This window comes from Synchiropus splendidus, chromosome 18, assembly GCF_027744825.2.
Source record: "Synchiropus splendidus isolate RoL2022-P1 chromosome 18, RoL_Sspl_1.0, whole genome shotgun sequence".
In the NCBI taxonomy this organism is placed as follows: Eukaryota; Metazoa; Chordata; class Actinopteri; order Syngnathiformes; family Callionymidae; genus Synchiropus; species Synchiropus splendidus.
Window position 1 is genome coordinate 9017471 of NC_071351.1, and position 23234 is coordinate 9040704.

The following is a 23234-nucleotide window of genomic DNA, read 5'->3' on the forward strand; positions in this document are numbered from 1 at the left end:
AGAAGAAGAGAGGAACCTGTCTGACATCGATCCCACTGCTCGTGTGATCCATAGAGAGTATGGCCTTGATCTCCCCAGCATCCAGCCCAGCTTGTTGATCCTCTGCTGCCATCTACCGGCAAGACGAATACAAGGCATACGTTAAGTCAATAAGGAACCTCGACCCAATAATGGCTCGGCTTGTTGTCTCAATTGCATGTTTTCAACACTGAAATGTATCACCATTTCATTACAACGGTGAGTCTTTTTGCACAATTGAATTCATGTAAATAAAATACATTTACTTTTCGTTGTTCTTTTGACGCTAAATGCCTGTTCCTCGAGACAAATTCAACGCAGTAGTATGAAGAGGTCAGCACACGGCATTTACTAGGGTGTTGGGTGCAGTTAAATATCATTAAAAAAAAATAATAAGGAAGGGTAAAGGTCAGTTGTGGTCACTGGTGGCGAAGCGTGTGAAACACAATACTATAATGCGTTCATAAATAGTTCGGCATTTTGTAAACAACTCAGGAGGAGCCAAATAAATAAAATCTTCAACACATATCTGCAAAAAATAAAATTGTAAATCCCACGAGGAAAGTTTAATACGATCAACAAACATGTATGAAGCAGCGTGTTTGTCGACGATTCAAAATAGCAACTCCGATAATAACTACAAGACAAGTAGCTTCAGAATAGAAAGGAGAAGCAAAAGTGCCAACACGAGTTCCTCCGGAGGAGGTGGACCGACGCCGCTGACTTACTTCTGAGTTCCGGTTGTTGAGGAGGAGGAGTGGACGTCGGGTTTGGTTTTCAACGCCGTGGTCGTCGAGTCACACGTCTGCACGGAGTTGTGATGCAACAGAAACGGAACATGAAGTGACTTTCGGCGTTTATTTTTGGGTCGCCGACCATGCGCTGAATCCACGCGTCGACGATGAACGAGACAGTCGTGTACTTCTCGGAGCAGGTGGTCGTCCTGGTCTCCTGTGGTCTCTCCTTCCTGGGCTCCTCTCTGATCATCCTCACCTACATTCTGTGGTCGGATTTGAGGACCACCCCGAGGAAACTGCTGGTGTTCCTGTCCGTGTCAGACTGGCTCTCTGCCGTCTCGTACGCGTACGGCGTGTGGAGCGTTTTCCACAGGGACTCGACGGAGTGCGTCGTCCAGGGAGCGATTTCCACCTTCGCCAACACGAGCTCTTTCTTCTGGACCGTAGCCATCGCTGTCTACCTCTACATCTTCATAGTCCGCTCCAGCCAGAGGGTCGCGGACAGCCTGCAGCTGTCCTTCCACCTGGTCAGGTGAGAGTCCCTGCGCTCTTCATCGTTTGCCCACAATTATTTCTGGCAGAATGAAAGCGCAGAAAAAAGTCCTATGCCTATAGAGTCTTTGGGTGTGAGTGTTTTAATTACCATTTTAAGTGTGGGAAAGTGTGTTTCTCTACATGTTTTGTGTGGTGGTTGTGTACTTACCCCTGTCTATTTGTGTGATTTTTTTGGTGTGTGTTCAGCCACAAGCATGAAAGCATTTTGTGTATTTTTGTGATTAATATTTCTTTTGAGTTGAGTTTGTGTTGAGTTTGTGTGTATGGACTTGTGTCTACATCTGTCTGTGTGTGTTTTTGGTGGCATGTGATTATTTGTCCATATTTCTATACGTGTAATGAATGTAATGAATGGAAGATGTGAAATGCCAAAACAGTAAACTAAGGTGAATCTATGGAAGCTTGAGAACCAGTGAAAAGGACTCACTCTAGAGAGTGGCTGAGTGTATAACATTTCATTGCACAGAGGACAAACAAACAATGGAGTCTTCTTTGCCTCTGGCATCCACATGCTGGACATCACTACTGTGAGTGGAAGAGCTGTGGAAAAAAAAAACCAGTGGGAGAGCACATAAACAATGCCATAGCAGTTAGTGGACAATGTATTTAAATAACATGGAATTAATACACGCATACGTTAAGTAGATCCTGCTGCTGTGATACCTTATGAATTGAATATATATATAATACTCTGTACTATAAATACTAAAACATGCAGTGGGAAATAGCATTTCTATCCATCTTGAGGTTTCACATCCTCTCTTCACCAAACATCTGCTGCATCTATTGTTATTAGCTAATGAAGCAAGACACCCTTGTGCAGCAGTCCGAGATCTGAGACATTCCCGAGCCAGATTAAGCTGTAATCCGTAAAGAAGGGCAATGTGTTAAGGGTTTGTGAACAACAGCAATTGTCCCATCGGAGACGTAGCTCCTCAGCTCCAGGTCTCCGATGGGACTTTTTTAAGCCGTCTCTGCGAATGAAACAAACCGTCAGAATGAGAAGACCAGTAATTGTCGAAATGAGTTTCCTCTCTGCTCATTTAACTACTTCTCCTCTTCAGTGGTCAGATGAGCACAGACTGCAGAAGAGTTATTTTATGTTCCTCTCAACAGTGTCAAAGGTTGTTCTCAAATTTAGGTTGACTTGTAAGGTGTGGTGAAAACTATTCATTCCATGCTGTGGACTGTGCTCTGTGCCTTTTGAAGCATTCCTGTCTTCTGTGTTTTATTTGATGTTAAAGCTTATAAAAGCACATAATGGTGAAGTGACCGATCACGTGTTGTTAAACCCTCCAACCAGACGGTGTTTAATTGATTGTTTTTGTTCAGCTGGGGTGTTCCTCTGGTCATCACTGTAGCGGCGGTGTGTCTCGGCAAGATTGGCTATGATGCGTCGGAGGTGTCGGTGGGCTGGTGCTGGGTCAAGATTAACATCCACGACCGGGTTGTGTGGATGCTGCTGACTGGGAAGATCTGGGAGTTCATGGCGTATCTGACCCTCCCGGTGCTCTACATCCTGGTCAGGAGACACATCCACATCGCCGTCAGTAGTTTATTGAGAGTTTTTTTTAAATTATTTCCTCAGTCTATAATGTTGTGTTCCTTTGGTCCTGCAGCATGCTGCCCTGTCCGAGTATCGCCCGATCTTGGCCACCAGACTGCAGTCGCACCCCTTCACTTCCATGGCTGACGTGAAACTGACACTCATTCCAATCATCTTCATCACTCTGCGCATCTGGAGTACCGTGCGATTTATTCTGCTGCTGGCCGACTCGCCAGCAAGATGGAACCCAGTGCTGGTCACTCTACATGTGAGTTGATTTGCTCGGCATCCGAGTCACAAAGTGGGCTGATGGCCTTCCTCCCACAGGGGATCGGGAACACTCTGCAGGGAGCCGCCAACTGTGTCATGTTTGTATTCTTCACACAACCGATCCGGAGGCGGCTCTGCTCGACATTCTGCTGCTGCTCCAAGTGCAGAACTGAGGAATACTTACAGAGCGCCCCTCAGGGAGCGCTGCCAGAACAGGAGCCATCCATTACACCAGAAGAGGATGGAGCGAGATGATGTGCGGAGAATACTTTGGAGTTCAACAGCTAACTTGGCTCAGAACTTCTTCATGTTCTTGTCTGTAGATTGACTTTGTTATAGATACTATTGTACGACTTCAGTTGGAGGCATGGATTTCTCAATTTTGTATGTTCCTAATAGCCTGTATGACTGAATTGCTAGTGGAGAAATGAATAAATAATTTCATTGATACAAAGCCTTTTCCTCTGAGCACTCTCTCTCTCATGCTGCTATTTCATGACTTTTAAAAATATCCCTCGTGATTCTTGTGTCAGTGTGTCACCCAAACATAAGCAACAGTTGACTAAATTTAACTGGGCAGCATCTATGCCATGGTGGTCTCGAGGTGTCATCCACCATCACATGTCCTGCTTCCTCTGAAACCTGATCCTGTTCCGTGAGCTTCCCTTCTTCTCTGACTTCATACTGATGACCTATGAGTCAGTTGTCCACCAAAAACCTTCCCGAAACAACATGTAGATTGCATTGTTGTTTGGTTCATGTTGAAATTGGAGTGAAAAAAATGCACAAACCAGTGTTAAGCACAAGCTGAGTAGTCCATCGAAGGCGTCTAAGAGAATTGGTATGTTTTTCAAATTGGACATACATTGAAATGAAAAACAATGATTGTCCAGAAAATAGAGATAAATGAACACAATGAGTATAAATAAACCAAAAATAATTTTATGAACAAGTAGTTCATCAAGTGGGTGATTTATAGGTTGAAATATAGGAAGTGCTGTTCAGTAACATGGGCACAAACTGCATTGAACTCTTGTCATGAGTGTAAAAGGAAGAAGTTGTTGTTCAACTGTTTCCTCTTTCCTCGTCCTCTTTTATTATTTTGATGTCAAATGTCAGCACATCAACTGGTTTGACTGATACACATCTGTTCATCAAGCAGTCGTTCTCTTCCATCAACCTGAATGAATCATAAGATCTGTTTTGGAAAAAGTGTTCGGCAGGGTTGAACCCTTTGAACACGGGTTGACTCATTTAAAAAAAAAGCAGAAGTGTGACAAACACAAAAATGACTGGTGCTGTCTTATCTCAGATGATGACGTTGAGAATCGCACCCTCATGTAAAGAAGGCTCCAGTGCCTTTCTTATGAGATCAAAAAGCATGGCAAATATGAAAGAGTAAAATGTCTGAAAAGTGATAAGCGTTTAAGAAGTCCGCCATGATGGTTGTTGAGCTGCTGACATGGATCTTTGTTTCCAAGGGTAGCATTTCCCCCAGTCTAATGGTGCAGAGGTCACTCTCTCGGGACCAGGTTGACTGGAAAAAAGTGAAGAGCGTATGCTGATGATGCTGCAGGACCGCCACGTCAGCAATATTCCGTCCTTCAGGATGTTCATCTTGAGGCTTGGCTGACATTGAAGAACCTACATCAGGTACAGGCATTTATGGGAGAGGTCTGCTCCCTGCTGGCGCCCCGCCCAATTCATTCATTAAGTTGGAAATAATCATGTGACTGCTGTGAACTTGCTGAGGTGAGGACGCAGCGCTCCATGCGGCGCATGATGAACAGGTAGCATGCCTGTTCATTACACATGGATTATGCAACATTCAGTAAACAAAATCTTTACACCAACTGTTTAACCATAAAACCATAAAAGTATAATTATTACGATGTAGTTATCAACCCAAAGCTCATTGAACGAGAAGAAGAGCAGCGTCAGCAGTATTACAGTTGGAAAACGTGTTGTAAACGCTGGACCCGCAGTTGCTGATCTGGTGTCCAAAGTGCAGAATTCAGCTGAGCGTGTTGACAGTGTCTGTAGGAACAACCATGGCAGGGACGAAGGAATGGAGCGCACCTGAGGAGAAGAAGGGGGTGAAAACTGCCACATCACCTTTCCAGAGCTGTAACAGTCGTTCAATGAAGTTTGTTTGTTGCTCAGAGGCTGACTCCAGTGCTGCTGTTGGCCACTCTGATATCTGCGTTTGGATCATCCTTCCAGTATGGATACAACGTAGCTGTGATCAACTCTCCGGCCAAGGTAACCTGTGAAGTCTGAAGTGTGACTAGAGAGTGGCAGGGAACATGGGTCAGTGGCCTGCTGGGTCCGGACCAGTTGTCTCTCCAGGCCTGACATGGCATTTTCTCACTTCAGTTAATGCAGGAGTTCTACACCACCACCTACCTGGAGAGGTACGGCTCTGTGATGGAGGAGAACCTCCTCACGCTGTTGTGGTCTCTGTCTGTGTCCATGTATCCACTGGGCGGGTTCTTTGGGTCTCTCATGGTAGCGCCGCTGGTCAACAAACTGGGAAGGTAATGCTGCATCTAAAGTCGTCCCTTGGCTTTTATGATTCATTTCCATGGCAACCTTTCAGAAAGGGCACCCTCCTCTTCAACAACATCTTCTCCATTGTCCCGGCGATCATGATGGGAGTCAGTGAGGTGGCCAAGTCTTATGAGATCATCATCGTGGCTAGATTCATCGTGGGCATCTGTGCAGGTCTGAACCTTTTCACTTGTTTGTAGCACGAGCTGTTCCCAGTGTCAGCCAGGACTGTCTGGCCCACTTGTGGAAACATAGCTAAAATGGAGTCTGGAAATAAAAACAGGGCCTCTGTTAGAAACTCTGGTTCAAACCTCAGACTGTCCCAGTTTCTCGCTGGACAGCTGGAGAGATAAATATCCTTACTTTGCTCCACACAGTCTGGCGCTGTGGATGGTCTGCAGACATGGGTCGAAGTCAGGCTCAGAAATCAGCTTGAGTCCCTTTAGACAGCTCACTAGCGTGACCTCAAAGTTTCCTGCTCTAAACCCTTTTTCTTATTTAAATAGAAAAACAAAGAATGACAAGACAAGAAGCCTTGATATAGTGGCACAAAATTATTATTTCATATGCATGTTTGTAAACAATTTTTACCCAAAAATAATGACCGATGATAAAAGGAATCCAGTGTATTATATTTGATATAAAGCAGGACATTATTAAACACACATGAAAGTTGTCACAAGGATTCCCCAAAGCATCTGTTGTTCCAGAAACTTTGAAAATACGACAAAGCTTGCAGCAGCATCGACAGACCACATGACACACTCACGCTTGGCCCTGGTGTCTGGCAGTTATATTTATTTCTCTGTACTCATATTTGTTTTTGCAGGTCTGTCCTCCAACGTAGTTCCCATGTATCTGGGTGAACTTGCTCCCAAAAATCTGAGAGGAGCCATTGGCATCGTACCACAACTCTTCATCACCATTGGCATCCTGAGCGCTCAGGTTCTGGGCATCAAACACATTCTGGGCAACAGGACAGGTGCTGACTGCTGCTGCAGAGGACTCCTGTTCAAGTCCTGTTGCAATAGACACCATGAATACAAGTAGTAAGCTCTGACTCAGACCACACTGTGTTCAGGGTGGACCCTTATGCTGGGCCTGACCGGTATCCCAGCCCTGATAGAGCTTCTTCTGCTGCCTTTTTTCCCGGAGAGTCCCAGATACACGCTCATCCAGAAGGGAGACGAAGCCACTGCAGAGAAAGGTGCCTTAAATTGCAGTGTTGACTCTCAAAATCTACTTGCTCATGATGACAGTCGTCACACATTATAATGCATTACAGCCCTACAGCGGCTGCGTGGACTGGACGACGTGTCTGAGGAGCTGTTGGAAATGCGCCTGGAGGATCAGTCGGAGAAGGCCGAGGGCCACCTGTCGGTGGTCTCCCTGCTCACCCAGCGCTCTCTTCGCTGGCAGCTGATCTCCATCATCGTCATGAACATGGGTCAACAGCTGTCAGGGGTCAACGCCGTATGTCAGACAATGATAATTTCGGGCTTCGTTCCTCTTGTCTCACCTGCACCACTTCTGTTTCTTAGATCTATTACTACGCAGATAACATCTACGCCAGTGCTGGAGTTAAACCAAACGACATCCAGTACGTCACCGTAGGAACTGGAGCTGTGAATGTCTTCATGACTGTCGCCGCTGTGGGTCAAGTTCCATCGTTTTTCACTCTTAACTTACCAAACTTGAGTCATTTACCATATATTTCTGAGTTAGGTTTTCATAGTTGAGGCTTCAGGGCGAAGACTGCTTCTGCTGCTGGGTTTTGGGATTTGCTGTGGGGCCTGTGTGCTCCTCACGGTGGCCCTCAACTTCCAGGTAAGAGAAGCAATATCAGAGAATAGCCTTAGTGTAATGCTGCCATCTAGTGGTTTAATAGTCTTATTGAAACAACACTGTGCACTTTTTCAATTAAATACTGTATATTACTTTGTTGAATTTCACTTTAGATCCATGATATAATACGTGTACGATTACTTCTTGTATTAGTTACTAAAATAACAGTTTTAAAAATAAATACATACATTTTCTTATTTTTATTCACATTTTATGATGCAGTAGGATCCATTTAGATTCAATAAGAGGTATTTTATTATTTATGTTCTTATATATGATATTTTGATTTCTAATGCACCACAAGACTCTCTCCAGCTGAACATACAGAACTAGAGCTTCAACATCACCCCTGTCCTCTATAGCATTGTGTAGCAACACACATTCTTAAACCAGTGTTTTTGTGTGTCAACAGGACAGTGTGACGTGGATGCCTTACATCAGCATCACATGCGTCATCATCTATGTCATCGGACATGCTATTGGACCGAGTGAGTGCTCTAGACACCCATAATGACAGTGGTGGCTGTGTAGTAGCCGTGACATCATCATGACAGGCGTCTGTCTGCAACAGGTCCAATCCCATATGTCGTGACAACAGAGATGTTCCGGCAGTCAGCGAGGCCCGCCGCATTCATGGTGGCAGGATCAGTTCATTGGCTGTCCAACTTCACTGTGGGTCTGGTCTTCCCCTTCATGGAGGTCAGTCTTGATCTTGCTGGCTAAATTTGACTCAATAAAGTTGATAAAGCGCTGAGCTTCAATGGATCATCACGTTTTGCTGATATTTTACAGACAGCTCAATAGGTATAGGTATGTTTTCCTAAGTGTGTCTCCTCTTGTCCTCCAGAGAGGCCTGGGCTCCTACAGCTTCATCATCTTCTCCTGCATCTGTCTGGCCACACTGGTCTACATCTGGCTGCTGGTGCCTGAGACCAAGAATAAGACCTTCCTGGAGATCTGCCAGATGTTTGCTAGAAGGAACAAAGTGGAGATCAAGCTGGGCGACGGAGACCTGCCGCTGAAAGGGAGTAAAGAAAGTCTGCGGGAGGAAGGGAAGGTCACGGCCTTCTGAGCGGAGCGGAAGTCATCACTTTGGACCGGGTTGTAAAGGAGAGAGTGAAGACTTTCATGTCTTATTTTTGTCAGAGCATAGCCTCACAAGCTCTTTGTAGCAAACATGGCGATCCCTTGGTGTCCTGTGAACCTCCCTGGCCCCTCAGGTCCAAGTTGAAAGAGATGGTGTGCAATATAACATTGTTATGGTTAAACAAGCTCATTCTCTGCTCAACCAACAGCTTTTACAGCTGAGGATGAAGAACGCGTTCACTTGCCCTATTTTTGTGGTTGTAAATGGTCTGCAGATGTTTATTTAATGTAAATTTCCATCACTTGTGTTCACAAGCACTTTTCCAGTGGAATTTCTGAAGGATCTGGTAGGAGGAAGAAACAATTGGCAGCCATTGTTTTATGTTTGAATTATTTGATTTATTAAACAAGACAACATTGTCTTCAGCACGTTTATTGATGACACTCAGATTTAAACAAGATGTGGTTGTGGCTGTAAGATACAAAGTATTTAAATATTGCTGCAGGACCTCACTAAATACACTGTGAAATTCTTACATCATTTCTATGTGCAGCTGCTTTTCTCAGGAACATCTGTACTGGCCGTCCAGCTGCACGCCTCCGTACAGACTCATTTTGGTGGTCCCCCAGCTGAACACGTTCCCCACCGGGGGGGTGTTCTCACAGGACATCTGATCCCGGATGTCTGCCATGGTGAGCACATAGTCCCACACGTTCACGTCAGTCATCTTCCCAGCAAAGGCGTCGCTGCTTGAGATTCCCAGGTATCCGTCCTGGTCTTTCCCCAAGATGAAGATGCCACCATGTGCAAGAGTGTAGCCACTCTTCAGGTAGCGTTGCTCCCCAACCATGCCGTTGATCCACAGTTCTGCACCTCCCGTGTGGGACGACCAGGTGACGCAGAAGTTGGTCCAGCCTTGAGATCTAAAGTTATGCGGCAGGTTGACAAACTCATTGCCGATCCAGAGCCCCACCTCTTTGCCAACTCGGCCATCGCTGATGGAGATCATCAGCTCATTGTCGTTGCCGTTGCTGGAGTACGATAGAACTGTGTGCACCCCCTCGACCTGAGGAAGGACATGCATGCAAGCGGTGAAGGAGTCCAGCGCCATCTGGTGATCCAGGCGGGCCAGCGCATAACTGCTGTAGTCCTGCACATCAAAGTTCAGCACCAGAGGGAACAGCGCTTGGGACTCTTTGGACAGGAAGAGCAGAACTTTTCAGTGTCACTGAACACTGCATATGTTTGGTCATAGCCTCATAGGTGGCCATATTTCTGCTACATTTTAACCAAACATCACTCACCATGTTTTGGAGGTCTGGGTTTATGGCCTCCTAAAGAGCAACAGACAACAGCCTTCACTCTAGCGCAGTCCAAACAGGATTCAATATTTTCATCAGAAATACAAACTTCACTCTTCTTTATAACGCACCTGAGAGCACGTTCTTTCCAAGTGACGTGATCAAACCTTCAATCTTCAGAAGCTTTGATTCAATTTCATCCTGACGACAAAAAGCTGAAGAGACAAATTAACTTATTCTCTTTGACAAATTGCACTGGAAATCTACTGTTCACACCAGTAATGACTACGCACTTCCTTTTCCAAGCCGTGGCAGGAAAGAAGACTCCACCACGCGGTCGTTGAGTGGTTGAGCAATGCGATAGTCATTCCACAGAGTCTTGTTGTCCATGTCCATCAGTGTGCTCTCTAGTTTTCGGATCTGAGAAATCACAAGACAAGTGCAAGAATCCACCCCAGAATTTCTCCAACCCGCTCTCTTCTGGGCGACAGAGACCTGCCGCTGAAAGGGAGTAAAGAAAGTCTGCAGGTGGAAGGGAAGGTCACAGCCTTCTGAGCGGAGAAGAACTCATCACTTTGGATGAGGTTGTGAAGGAGCAAGTGAAGGCTTTCATGTCTTATTTTGGTCAGAGCACTGTCTCACAAGCTCTTTGTAACAAATCCCTCTGAGCCCTGTGAACCTCCCTGGCCCCTCAGGTCCAAGTTGAAAGAGATGATTTACAACATAGCATTGTTATGGTTAAACAAGCTGTCATCTTTGATAAAGCAAATTAGCTAGCTAGCTTCCCAGTCCTCACCACTGGATTTCTTTGCTCATTCACTCACCAGGACGCTAGTTAGTACCTGGTTATGTGAGAGAGTGATGGGGGTGTCGAACACGGTCCAGAGGATGCTCTCATAGCAGGGAGGCGTGGTGAGGGAGCCCTGGTACCTGAAGAAGTGGTTGAGGTTCTCAGGCAGCATGGAACGCACGTTGATGCTGGATATGTTCATGTTCTGACCTGTTGGGGAGTTATTTCTTGAAAGAGACTCTATAATGAAAGGCATTCAAAACTCACCTGCGTACTTCACTTTCTCCAGGTTGGAGATGAAGTCACTGTAGTAGGTGTTTTCAAAATGACCGTCCTGTAAACACAGCCAGAGTGAGTCATTCAGGACATGTTTGATGGACAGGCCAGTGAGAATAGGAGTCCGATTATCACTGCTGTTTCTCAGGGTGAACATTCAAAACAAAAATGAGACAAGGACAGGGATCCTGTCCAAGCTATCTGAATCCTCCATAGAGCCATTCCGACACTGCTGCGTGGCGGTAACAGTGTTGCAGCTGCTGATGTAACAAACACTTGTCGGAAACACTTGTCACTTTTCAATGTGTTTGGAAACTTGGTGTAGCCAAGACCAAAGGTCATGAATCACAAATGGAGCCGACCTAAGTGGTATACCTACATCATAGAAAAAGGCCAGCACAGCCAAGCCATCGGGCTTATCTCGGGCCTCTGTGAAGCTCTTGTACTTGTCAGAGTTGTAATGGACGACATGGAGCTGGAAGAGAAAGTGGAAACATGGCGCTGGTAGGAGCCAAAGTGTGACTCACGATTTTACAAACAAATACACAAACAAAGACTTCAATCATCATGGCATCACAAACTATCAGACGTCAATCATTAGTGCCTCTTATATTGATAAATAATTAGAATACACTGAGAAATACCTATGAATTATTATTTTAACTTAAATGATATGATTTTTTATGTTTTGGTGCCACTTTTTCCTTTTATGGTGTGAGTTTCGCCATTTGTCATAAGCGTTTCCCTTTCCTGTTTAACAGCCAGTTGTGAAAAACCACCTTTTGGTCTCTCATTACCATTTCTGTTTAGCTATCAGTCGAGGAAAAAAAGTGCTTTTAAAGTACAACTTTCAGTTTTCATTAATGATAGCAGGGGCCATTTCAATTTGACATTGTCAATTGGACAGCTCTAATTCCATCTCCACTCAGGCATGTCAAGAAAAGTGTATCCACTAATTTAACTGTGAGTAAAATGCAATGAACACTGAATCTATATCTTAAAGTGTAAAAAAACACAAATATTTTAAAATTGTAATTGAACCTTATGATGGAAATAATTGTTCCTCCATAATTACATTTTTATATCCCCATTTCAAAACATGCTGCACAGGAGATAGAACACTTGTGTGATGTCAAGCTTGCGTTTGCAGCTTTTTTAAAGTTTTACACGGTGCAATTTGAAGTACTACACATGCTATTTTAAGGCCCATTAAGGGTTTAACAGCTTTAAAAAGGAAGCAAACATTCATGTGAAGGCTCTGCTGGTGTCTGCAGTGCTGGTGTCACGCAGCAAACTTTACTTTCTTCAATATTTAATGCACCTCGGCCATGTATCGGATGCCATCGATGGTGTGCTCTGCTCCACTGGCCTCCAGGTCCCATCCGCCCCAGTGAAGGTGCATCTGGACTGCAGTGTATTTCCCTGGCAGACCTTTGGTGATCTTCATCGTCGGAGGAAGGTCAATCTGAACTAAACATGGTAAAGAAGCAGCAGATTCTGAAGGGTGATGTGTAGATATGTCATCGTGTGACTATGGGAAACAAAAAATATAACTCAGATGAATAAAGAAAACATTTTCTACAACATAAAGGATGTAAATAGGTTTAGATTATATGCAGTATGTAATATACAGATCCGGTTACTTGCTGGAATGTGATTATATAGATGGCTCAGTGCATGAAGAACAGCTGAGCTCATTTAAGTTTATATAAAGTGTTTGGTCCTGTGCCTGAAGCGATAGTTTGTGGGCATCGAGTGATTTTTGTTGTCCTACCAGAATGTCCGTTGTTGGACATGAGAAAGTTCCCATTTTGGGCATCATAGCCGCTCAGTTCCAGCTGAAGGATGTCGGGGTTGTGCCTCACGTTGCGCCGCTGGATGTCGATGGGTGACTGTTTCTTCCCTCCACAGGCTGGGTACTTGGTCGGCCAGTGCATCTGGTCCAAAGCCCCCTCTAATACGAGCGCCATTAAGATAAAGAAAATACAATCTTCATTTTGCGCGCTCAAGCAGATTTTACAATAAATTTCGTTGAAACTGAAAGAAAACTCTACTATTTCTCAACACTTGTCTTACTGAAAGCAAAAGGAGTGAGCTACGATTCATTACGCACCAGATAATCCGCGGCGCAATTTTACGCACGGGCGCTTCACGCTGTAATTCTGAATACCTAAAAAAATAGTCTCTAACTAAGCTCCCTACCTGTGTATGTCCAGTGTATTCCATCGTGAGGGATCCCAGCAGTGACCACGCTGACCAAAACTCCGGAGAGAAGAGCGAATACCTCCATCGCTGCGCCTGTTGTGCAGGACTCACACCTCGCGCAGGCTTTTTGGATTTAAAGTAGGAATGAAAGGAGGAGGTGAAACCTCCCCGAGCGTTTGCCAACACCTCCTCAAGAGTCAGCTGCACGCTTTTCACCCAAATAGGAGACAAGCTTGGCGAACTTGTGTTAGTGGAAAAGTCTGTCCCCAAACAGGAAAATAGTTTTGAAAGTGGAGGGTGGCGTCATGAATGGTCGTTACAAAAGTGTGGGGTTTCATATCTGATTTGATTACAGGAAATGTTGCTGTCATTTTCGATTAGCTTTCATGAGAATGAAGATCCAGGTGTTATCTGGAGAATTCAGGCCATTCATGTGAGGAAGTGGTGAGAATGAAATCGTGAATCACCTGCACAAACCAGCCACAACATGTTGAAAAACTGAGCTGTCAACCGCCTCTGAGAAACAAATCTATCCACTTTGGCATGAGACAAATTGAATTCACATCTTAAATTTAATTCCAATGCTTATTAAATCACTGAATGGCAGCCAGACAGTCTTTTTGTCTTCAGCATGAACGATTTATAGTCACAATGTGGGGAAACTCCCACACTTGAGACACACCTTAAATGTAACTGCTGTAATGCCACCATGTGCATTAACAATTGTGTTAATGTTTTAGTGAGAAACATATGGCTGGTAAGGTGAGCTTTTAGTGTGTGGTATTGTGCCATTAAATTGTACATTTATTTTCTTCCTGCTGGCCTAATTTCATTTAAAGTTTGTTTAAAAATCCAGACAAACCTCTTGTGGGTGGAACAGATTAAATTAGAGACTGATCAAAGATCCCACTTTTGACTTCAAGGTCTGTGCAGGGCAAAGTTTAAAGCCTCCCCAGAGCTGGCTCATGAGTGGTTCCAGTTGTCTTCCAGTCTGTTAACACTGCAACCACAGGTAGAGAACCGAGTCATGTGTTTTCTCCCATGTTAGAGATCATTAGGAGCCCACAAGGTCTGATGTCTCTTGCTGCTTAACTTGCATGCACCAGCAGTTCTGAGTGAACCACATCTGTCTTCTGCTTCAGCAAATCATAGGGTCTACCTCTGCCTGCAGGACAATCATAGGTTTGAGCATCTCTGGGTTCTTAATGATGTTATTGTGTCAGCCTCAGTCATTTAAGGTCTGACACAGTCAAACTTTAATGACCATTTATTTTGGAAACACAGTCTTGAAACCAAAAAAATATTTCTTGGTGCACTTTCTAGTTGACTTCATTTCTTTCTCTGTTAACTACAGGGAGTACAGGTGCAACAAGGAGTGATGTAGTTGGGTGTAGTGTGGAAAGATTCACATATCCTTTGGTAGGGTGAATTTATTTTGGTGCAAGTGAGGTTATTGGATTGTATCTGTCCATTGTATGTTTTTCCCAGCGTAACTGCTCAACCTGTCAGAGAACATTTTCTGGTCAGGATTTATATTTGTTTGAATTACAAAGCTGGGGATCATGCTGTTGGCTCTCAACTGAAAACCAGTTGTGCTTTCCCAAAGCAGAGCAGAAACACCCTTATTCACTGGTCTCAAACAACTGCAGTCCTCTCTTAGATTAACATTGCAGCATTTGAGAGCTAAAGTATTTCACATGGCTTTTTAACACTTGCATGCAAGCTTTCAGTCAACGAGAAGATGTGCAGTTCCAGCTACATTTGGACAAATCCACAAATCAACAGATGGAAACATGCGGCAGCACCTGTCATAGTTTAATTCCTCACATCATTGTGAAGTGATGAAGAACATCACTTCGCAACAGCAAATAGTTGACAGCTGACGACAAGTATTTCACGCATGGAGGCTGAGATATAAGTCAACAGTTGTGTCAGTAAAATGTTAAGTATTTTGTTTGTGTGGTATTGAGGTTATCCATGGCTCTTCTCTCTGTACACCAACTGCCATCACATTCTCATCTCAGATGGAGATGAGACGACCATCAGGTCCCTCATCAAGAAGGCTCAGCAGACAATGTTCTTCTTGTGGCAGCAGAGATAGCTACAACTGCCTACAAAGATGCTGGTACAGTTCTACACCACCATCATCAAGTCTATCCTCACCATCTCTCTCACAGTGTGGCACAGCAGCGGCACCTCCAGGGACAAAGGTAGACTACAGCTCATTCTGCTGAGAAGGTCATCGGTTGCAGAGTGCCACCTCTTCATGACCTGTATGTTTCCACGACCCAGAGCCGACCCATCTCACCTATAGACTGTTTGTCCCTCTTCCCTCTGGCAGGTGGCTACTGTTGAATCCAGACCAGAACCTATTGTTTATTTTTCTTCATTCATTTTTGTTTGCTCCTAAAGCTTTACTAGTTCTGATTCAACTTCAAAGTAAATAAATTTGATTTTTAAGTTCAGTGAATTTTATTATTAGTTTGATTTGTTTCGTGATTAAAAGCAACAGCAGATGGCGCTCCAAATCCCATTTTTAAGGCGACTGCAGCAGATTGTCTGAGCTGAGCGGATCCCTGGTGCTGTTCAGCAGCTGTAAAAACAACTAAGAATCAGAAGTGGAGCGCAACTCCTCATTGCGATTGCATATAAGTGAAAATACATTTCAGTCAAAACCTTCCGATGTAGTTCAATATTTCATATCAAAAGATTCACGATACAAATCTAGAAAAAAGAAAGTACCACACCACAACTTTATGGAAGACATAAATGCGGTGCATAAATAAAGATGACAGAGTTGAGGGAATAATTCTTGGGAACATATTGGTATCCATCCTGCAGGGGTGGCTCAAATGAAACATTTAACATCCAGTGGTTTATATGATAATGATAAATTCTGGTCAATTCTAATGTATTTTTTGATTTTTAGTTTCTGCCATTCCGCATGCGTCGCCCGGTAAGGCTGGAAACGTAGTAAAATACAGTGAGAAAAACGTGACTCCGTCTCGGAAACCACTGCACCGGCGACTCCTGCCTGCCTCCCCGCACGTACTCATCCTGCGTCATCTCTCCGCAGTCACTGCCTCTCTGTCAGCCCACCGCCAGAGCACACTGCATTTCCCATGATCCACCAGCGCACCCAGCTCTGAACGTGTACGAGCGCATCCCATTGCGAACGTGCGCTGTCACTCGCTCGTCCACGTGACTATGGCTCGGCCAATAGCACGGCGCCTTGGCCTCAGCGCGTGTCGTTATCCCCGAGCCCCCAGCATCACGAGCGCCTTCTCTGCTCGCCTGCACCAGAGAGACGCACCGACCCTGCACACAGTTAGGCCGGAAAGGTAACGCCAACCTTCAAATTTCCTTCTCTGCCCAACGTATTTGCTAACACACAACTCTGACGTGTGAAGGGCGGAACTATAAACGCATGGTAGCTCTCGGTACCATTCTTGATTTAAACGAGGACGTGGTGTTCCGCATCCTCGAGGACGAACTCAAAGTCACGTACATGTCCGGGTTCTCTCTGTAGACTTTATGTCAGTCCATAGTGGTATATCCTTTATATTTCCTCTCTCCGCTGGCGAGCTGACTATTTTTAAACGAGGCCGTCAGCTGGCGAGTAGACCCGCATTTAGAACTGCAGTGTCTGAGAGAAATCGGCGTCAAGTTGCAAACTTGCTGTAGGACTCCAAGTTAGTTCAGGAGCGAACCGTCCAAGTTCCGATCAACATATTTAGAGAAAACATGTATATTCTAGCTGTTTATTTCCCTGTACTTGTCAGGTACCAGTTGCATGCAGCAGTAATGGGGGTGTGTCCAGGAGTCAATGGAAAATAACTGTCATAGTAAATAAAATGAACTTATGATACGATCATTCGTGCTACATCAGATTTTGTCTTCTGATTTAAAATGTGTTAAAACATCAACGTGTCTAAGATTAGATGTTACTGCAGTCATCTTTTCATTATTTGTCATTATTAATTGATATCATTTTGTTGTTTGATATTTACTTTTCATCTAGATTTTTAAAGTAAGCAGTCATCGTGTCATTATTTATTTATATAGGGCTGCCATTTTGTTTCCTACCTGCAGAACTCCATGTATTCAATTCAAAAAACGCAATAGAGAAGTATGATTTAAGTATAATAACAGTTACATTTAAAATATTTTAAAACAACTTGAATGAATTCACCAGGTCCGTCGGATATCCATCTGTTTCTGTGTCTACCCACGAGTCCCATAACCTGCCAGAAAAAGCTCTCTTATATAGACACATGAACTATCAGCCGCTTTATTAATGATATATGGTGTGGCCCCAGCCATTTCTGCTATGGCCATAGTTGACGGTAGATATGAGTTTGCCCAATGTTCCTTTATCCATAATCTCACAATAGCGCTTGTGTAATGGTATTCAAGTCTTGCTCCACCATTTACAAATGCAGTACCATAACGTGAGCCACTGCAAATTATAATATTATGGAAAACAGAGCCATGCAGGACTAAATGTTTGGTGGACATTGGACAGTCTTGAATAATTCATTCATAATTCCATATACAGTCGGTGACAGGAAGACTTTTCAGTTCCAAACGGCATCATTGATGTTGTTTAGGTTTCCAGACAGTCTGTCCACAAACCATGTCAGACCTCCACCATAATCTGGGGAGATAACAGTGGCTCAAAAAAGTTCACTTGGTCACTGATACAGGGCTCTTTGTCTGACTCCTGCATATCTTTGGTTTCTCCAGAATAGCTAAGGTCTTATCAAAAGAACATGCTTCAGCTTTGTTAAGCAAGTATTTTGTAACACCATTGTACAATCTTAACTGACAGACTTGTTTTTTTTTCTTGCCTGGATGAACCACACCCCCTTGTGACAAAGTACTTTTTATTGCTGGACAGGCTAAACCATTTCATTCAGGGAGCTGGAGCGACCATTAGATGGTTAATTCCCCTTGAAATCTATCTGAATTTAGTTTATTGTCACAGTCAAAATTTAACTTGGTATGTTTTCTGGCTGTGTTACCTGTGTTCATGAGCGGAATATTGATGCCTGATCTTCTCTGCAGACCCAGAACCATGTCCATCCTGAAGATTCATGCCCGTGAGATCTTTGACTCCCGTGGAAACCCCACTGTGGAGGTTGACCTGTACACCAAGAAAGGTAACGCTTTGAAGTTTATTCTAGTTGAGTGTGATTGGAAACCTGCCTTATGCTGTAGAATCCTGTTGTTCTGATCATATTTTTTTTATTTATTCATTTTACAATATTGGAAAATGGTCATGGTACTAAGATGGAAGCACATGAAATGCTAACCATGAGTAGGGATCGGGTCATAAGCTCTGGAATGTTTGGGGTTTGCTCATTGCCTAAAATAGCATCCTTAAACCAGTGAATGATGTCTGTCCTCCAGCCATTCGCCATGTCTGGATTCTCTTCTTCATTTTTCTCCTCACCAAAGTGGTTTAATTTGAATGCGGTCATTTCCTCCATATCATGTCTGACAGGTCCCTTCACTCCCTCCACACTGACTATGTCAGATCAGGTGGTCCAAGTGTGAAAATAGCTTTTGTAATATCAGCAAGTCACTAGAAAGATCCAACTCTACAGACACGACATGCAGTAAACGCCCAGAAAAATCCATTTATATTTGTTTAAAATTACGAATGAGATGATTATATGTCAAATTACATAACAATGTTGCTGGATTACGTAACAACAGTGCATGTATGCTCCTGCACGCCAGTGGCAGGCTTCATTCATCCGAACAGCTAAACTGTTTCATGGCAGCGTGTCCTGATCAAAGACCCCAAAACAAAGGACAAACTCGACCCGATCAGATGTCCTGAGAATGTTAATGAAGCAGCCTGAATGAGCAGTGACATGGAAGGGAGTGGACCCGGCTGGAAATTGACCGCTCTCCTCTGCAGCACTATCGTCTTTCTAAGGTTTCTTTGCTGCTGCTATGGCTTAGTTTTTTCATTTACTGAGACGTTAAGGTCAGACTATTCCGCGCAACACCAGTGCAGCTGATTGTCATAGCAACAGTGTCATGTTATCTGGGTTACATAACCTCTCTACTAGAGTCATTCAGTATTACTTCAGATTATTCTTGTGAATGAAGTGGTCATATCTCGGTTTTTAAAGGGTAATCTGGAGAAAATTCTTTCAAAATGTGTTTCTCAGTAAAAGCCTCTGTTGATGGCGAATATTTGAACTCATCACCAGGCAGCTGATTTAGCCAAAACCCTGAGCTCTAAATCCCCTCTTACAACCTCTGACGGGTCAGCAAGCACAGTGAAGAGAAACTGGTGTATCCAGCTTGTGGGAGTGTCTGAACTACAGATGCTCTGCACATGCTCAGTAGGTTCCAAGGTTACATCACGGTTGTCCTGCAGAGCTGCCGCCGCCGCAACAGTTGATTTTTCTGTGGGGGAAAACACACTGCTGCACTCTAATGGCAGCAAATGGATTGTCTCATGAGTGGTCCGAGAAAATTGATGAGCTACCACCACTCGTCTCCAGTTTGAGTCCTGTCTGCAGCTGCTCTGGATATATTCTGACTGCTGAAGATCCAAAGTATCACTTGTTTAAAATAATAATAATAATAATAATAATAATGACAACTGCAATCTACATTTACTGATAATGCCCACTATTTAGCAGCTAAGTAGTAGCTTTAAATCCTAAGTATATAAATTGTTTAACACTTTTTATTACTACTTACTACATTTTTTGCTGTTTGTGTCGAGGAGTTCGACAAAGTCGTTGTAGCTGCAACAGTTCTTGCACATGTTGCTTGAGGGTGACGCAGCATTCCATTTTCTGTCTCACAGGTTTGTTCAGAGCTGCAGTGCCCAGTGGCGCCTCTACTGGCATCTACGAGGCACTTGAGCTCCGTGACAATGACAAAACACGCTACATGGGCAAAGGTGAGTTGTCAAAAAATCATAGTTTTCTCTTCCCTCTAATCTTCTCCTCACTCATGTTGGCTTGCTCTCTTACTCTTTTTCTTCGTTCCTCCATCTGATGTTAGGAGTGAAAAGAGCAGTTAAATATATCAATGAATTCTTGGCCCCTGCTTTGTGTAACCAGGTAATTCAAGTGTGGAATAACAGGATGTCTCTAACTCTTGGCCGCAGTTTGGTTTTGATATTTGGAATGAAAGGTGTGATGGATGTTCACAGAGTGTTCATATTAACACGTCAGCGTGGAGAAGCTTTCCTCTGGTCATATGTGTGGCTGCATGGCTGTGCTGCCTGGCTCAGTTTTGGTCTGCTTGTCCTTTGCAGGTGTCTCAAAAGCTGTTGATCATATCAATAAAACTATTGCACCTGCACTGGTTAGCAAGGTAGGAGCGAATAGCTTCAATCCTCTCTTAATAACTGGAGATGTAATCCGACAAAGGTCCATGTGATGTTTGATTAACCAAGTAACTGTGATGTGGCGTGAACTAATTTTAGCTTAACTTTGTGAGAAAATGTATCGTGTCGTAATTGTTTGAATTGATGTCAATTTCAGAAGGTGAATGTTCTGGAGCAGGAGAAGATCGACAAGCTGATGCTGGACATGGACGGCACAGAAAACAAATGTAAGACTCACTGCCCATTCACGATAACATGTCAGCAACAATGGAAGTCAGCTGCTAAATATAATATATAAATATATATTACAACGTATGTGTGGGTCTGATGTGTGTGTGTCGTTCCTCCTTCAGCTAAGTTTGGCGCCAACGCCATCCTGGGAGTCTCCCTGGCTGTGTGCAAGGCTGGTGCAGCAGAGAAGGGCGTGCCCCTCTACCGTCACATTGCAGATCTGGCTGGCAACCCTGATGTCGTCCTCCCTGTCCCTGTGAGCATCAGAGACCTGTGATCGAGTGAAGCACCGGGAAGACGGCTCATTTATTTCCTGTTTCGGATTGTAGGCTTTCAACGTCATCAACGGTGGCTCCCACGCTGGCAACAAACTGGCCATGCAGGAGTTCATGATTCTGCCAGTGGGAGCCAGCAGCTTCAAGGAGGCCATGCGCATCGGTGCTGAGGTTTACCACAACTTGAAGAATGTCATCAAGGAGAAGTACGGCAAGGATGCAACTAATGTAGGAGACGAGGGCGGCTTCGCCCCCAACATCCTGGAGAACAAGGAAGGTAAGAAAACCATCACATCACTGACTGAACATTCATTTGAAAAAGCTAACCAGCTAACTACGCCAGTGTGACTTCTTGTTTAGTTGTTGGATGAATATGGTCGAAAGAACATCAGCTCTCATCTCCCACATTTACCTTGTTTCTAAATGAGGTGCTCTTGTAACTACTGAGAGCATTTGTGCGACTGACTCTGGTGTCGGGTCAAAGCGCTGACACAGCAAATACCCAGGCTGAGCAGGGGTCGGAGAATCATGGGTGAAAAGTGTTAAATCTTCACACCTGTTGTTGTCCACTTTAGCACTTGAACTGCTGAAGAACGCCATCGCAAAGGCCGGCTACACCGACAAGATCGTCATCGGCATGGACGTGGCTGCCTCTGAGTTCTACAAAGAGGGCAAGTACGATCTGGACTTCAAGTCCCCCAACGACCCCAGCCGACACATCTCCTCTGACAAGTTGGCGGACCTCTACCGGAGCTTTGTCAACGACTACCCCGGTTGGTGGTTCACACACCAGTTTGTGCTCATGAATAAAAGTCTGAATAGCTTTCATACTTGAGTATTGTCTTTTAGTTGTTTCCATTGAGGATCCATTCGACCAGGATGACTGGGAGGCGTGGAGCAAGTTCACTGCCAGCACCAGTATCCAGGTGGTGGGCGACGATCTCACTGTCACCAACCCCAAACGCATCGCTAAGGGTGTGGCAGAGAAGTCCTGCAACTGCCTGCTGCTCAAAGTGAACCAGATCGGCTCCGTCACCGAGTCTCTGCAGGCGTACGTGCTGCCATGTGACCTCAGTAGAGATAAAGAGTCTCACACTAACTTTTGCGTCTCTTCAGCTGCAAGATGGCCCAGAGCAGCGGCTGGGGTGTGATGGTCAGCCATCGCTCCGGGGAGACCGAGGACACCTTCATTGCTGACCTTGTAGTTGGCCTTTGCACTGGACAGGTGGAGTCACTTTTATACATCAGCACGATCAGCAAGTCATTAAAGACGTACAAATCTAATGCTGTTTTCTCAATCAGATCAAGACTGGTGCTCCATGCCGATCTGAGCGGCTGGCCAAGTACAACCAGCTGCTCAGGTGAGTTCAGGTTTCAACAGAGCTTTTTGAACGTGTTCCATTCTAGACTTGAAAGAGAGCACGGGTTCTGTTGTAATTTGCATGGTTCGACTGTAGGTGGCGGTCATGGCTGGTCAAAGTCATAAAGTGTACAAGCTCTCCACAAAGCGTCATTAACACACAGCCTAGTGCTAACGCTCCACTTCTATCCATCCTCTCTAGGATTGAGGAGGAGCTTGGCGACAAGGCTCGCTTCGCTGGCCAGAACTTCAGGCACCCCATCTGAGCCGGTCTTCCTCCGGACTCCTCTATGTGTGTGTTCATTGCTCATCACTTAACCCCCGCACTAGGTCGCCTGTCACACCTGCAGAGTTGGTGGAACAAATATTGCTACAATCCAAGGTCCAAGTCTGGTTCGAGTGCAGAAGCTACAGTACGTCCCAGTACTGCTCATCCTCCAACTGTGCTTTATCTCCTGAATAGTACTGCCACCTGTCTTTTGTGTCCGAGAGAACCTTTGTGTAGCTTCTTGTGAGTTGTAGTGATTCTTGTGTTCACCTGAATATCTGAGCTACTGTAACTTTAGAACGACTGCCTTGGGCAGTGGTCCGAGTCGTGTACGTGCAAATGTGTTGCTACTGACAAGGTGTTGTATTCATGTAAGTGCTGGCCGAAAATACAATAAACAATATAGTTTCAAGTGTTTCTGATTCATGTAAAGTTGTCACACTTTCCAAGAGGTTTACTGCATTTTCTGTGGCTTTTATGGACAGAAAGGAAACTTATCTGGGGACAGTCATTAGACAGAATACAAGTGTGCAGTACATGAAGAAGTGAAGACATGA

At 44.5% G+C, this 23234-nt stretch overlaps 4 protein-coding genes across 5 annotated transcripts; 3 read left to right on the forward strand and 1 right to left on the reverse strand.

The window, feature by feature from the left end:
• Window positions 1–763: 763 nt before the first annotated feature.
• Window positions 764–3570, forward strand: gpr157 (G protein-coupled receptor 157). Of its 2 annotated transcripts, none has more exons than XM_053849538.1 (4): window positions 764–1287; window positions 2643–2856; window positions 2930–3124; window positions 3184–3570. In XM_053849538.1, the coding sequence occupies exons 1-4, from the start codon at window positions 920–922 to the stop codon at window positions 3379–3381; spliced, it is 975 nt and encodes a 324-aa protein (XP_053705513.1). In that variant the 5' UTR covers window positions 764–919; the 3' UTR covers window positions 3382–3570. The 2 variants fall into 2 exon arrangements, with proteins under 2 accessions (XP_053705513.1, XP_053705514.1); XM_053849539.1 differs by having other exon boundaries at window positions 2643–2832.
• Window positions 3571–5137: 1567 nt separating this feature from the next.
• On the forward strand, window positions 5138–9085 carry slc2a1a (solute carrier family 2 member 1a). Its single transcript, XM_053849303.1, has 12 exons — window positions 5138–5222; window positions 5290–5388; window positions 5503–5663; window positions 5726–5850; window positions 6506–6658; window positions 6758–6883; window positions 6962–7149; window positions 7218–7328; window positions 7402–7503; window positions 7934–8009; window positions 8093–8220; window positions 8369–9085. Exons 1-12 carry the CDS (start codon window positions 5178–5180, stop codon window positions 8591–8593), a joined length of 1539 nt encoding a protein of 512 aa, XP_053705278.1. The 5' UTR covers window positions 5138–5177; the 3' UTR covers window positions 8594–9085.
• On the reverse strand, window positions 9044–13375 carry ca6 (carbonic anhydrase VI). Its single transcript, XM_053849302.1, has 10 exons — window positions 13178–13375; window positions 12750–12929; window positions 12297–12445; window positions 11355–11450; window positions 10967–11033; window positions 10752–10909; window positions 10203–10329; window positions 10041–10124; window positions 9913–9942; window positions 9044–9802 (listed from the first exon to the last, which is right to left on the reverse strand). The coding sequence occupies exons 1-10, from the start codon at window positions 13263–13265 to the stop codon at window positions 9171–9173; spliced, it is 1611 nt and encodes a 536-aa protein (XP_053705277.1). The 5' UTR covers window positions 13266–13375; the 3' UTR covers window positions 9044–9170.
• A 3011-nt stretch (window positions 13376–16386) lies between these two features.
• Window positions 16387–23089, forward strand: eno1a (enolase 1a, (alpha)). The gene is made up of 12 exons (XM_053848657.1): window positions 16387–16521; window positions 18248–18342; window positions 20016–20111; window positions 20472–20530; window positions 20701–20770; window positions 20897–21030; window positions 21104–21326; window positions 21625–21822; window positions 21899–22100; window positions 22166–22274; window positions 22352–22410; window positions 22612–23089. Exons 1-12 carry the CDS (start codon window positions 16388–16390, stop codon window positions 22673–22675), a joined length of 1443 nt encoding a protein of 480 aa, XP_053704632.1. The 5' UTR covers window position 16387; the 3' UTR covers window positions 22676–23089.
• Window positions 23090–23234: the final 145 nt, after the last annotated feature.

What these genes read in the sequence shown, in the direction of transcription:
- gpr157 (XM_053849538.1), top strand. Translation starts at nt 920, where the DNA reads ATGAACGAGACAGTCGTGTACTTCTCGGAGCAGGTGGTCGTCCTGGTC. An exon ending in CTGTCCTTCCACCTGGTCAG is followed by an intron (nt 1,288 to 2,642) that starts GTGAGAGTCCCT and finishes GTTTTTGTTCAG; the next exon opens with CTGGGGTGTTCCTCTGGTCA. An exon ending in CAGTGCTGGTCACTCTACAT is followed by an intron (nt 3,125 to 3,183) that starts GTGAGTTGATTT and finishes TTCCTCCCACAG; the next exon opens with GGGATCGGGAACACTCTGCA.
- eno1a (XM_053848657.1), top strand. Translation starts at nt 16,388, where the DNA reads ATGGCTCGGCCAATAGCACGGCGCCTTGGCCTCAGCGCGTGTCGTTAT. An exon ending in CACACAGTTAGGCCGGAAAG is followed by an intron (nt 16,522 to 18,247) that starts GTAACGCCAACC and finishes TCTTCTCTGCAG; the next exon opens with ACCCAGAACCATGTCCATCC. An exon ending in CATCCTGGAGAACAAGGAAG is followed by an intron (nt 21,327 to 21,624) that starts GTAAGAAAACCA and finishes TGTCCACTTTAG; the next exon opens with CACTTGAACTGCTGAAGAAC.
- slc2a1a (XM_053849303.1), top strand. Translation starts at nt 5,178, where the DNA reads ATGGCAGGGACGAAGGAATGGAGCGCACCTGAGGAGAAGAAGGGG. An exon ending in CACCTGAGGAGAAGAAGGGG is followed by an intron (nt 5,223 to 5,289) that starts GTGAAAACTGCC and finishes TTTGTTGCTCAG; the next exon opens with AGGCTGACTCCAGTGCTGCT. An exon ending in CATCGTGGGCATCTGTGCAG is followed by an intron (nt 5,851 to 6,505) that starts GTCTGAACCTTT and finishes TTGTTTTTGCAG; the next exon opens with GTCTGTCCTCCAACGTAGTT.
- ca6 (XM_053849302.1), bottom strand. Translation starts at nt 13,265, where the DNA reads ATGGAGGTATTCGCTCTTCTCTCCGGAGTTTTGGTCAGCGTGGTCACT. An exon ending in TGCTGGCCTTTTTCTATGAT is followed by an intron (nt 11,034 to 11,354) that starts GTAGGTATACCA and finishes CTGTGTTTACAG; the next exon opens with GACGGTCATTTTGAAAACAC. An exon ending in GGAGAAAGTGAAGTACGCAG is followed by an intron (nt 10,910 to 10,966) that starts GTGAGTTTTGAA and finishes ACTCCCCAACAG; the next exon opens with GTCAGAACATGAACATATCC.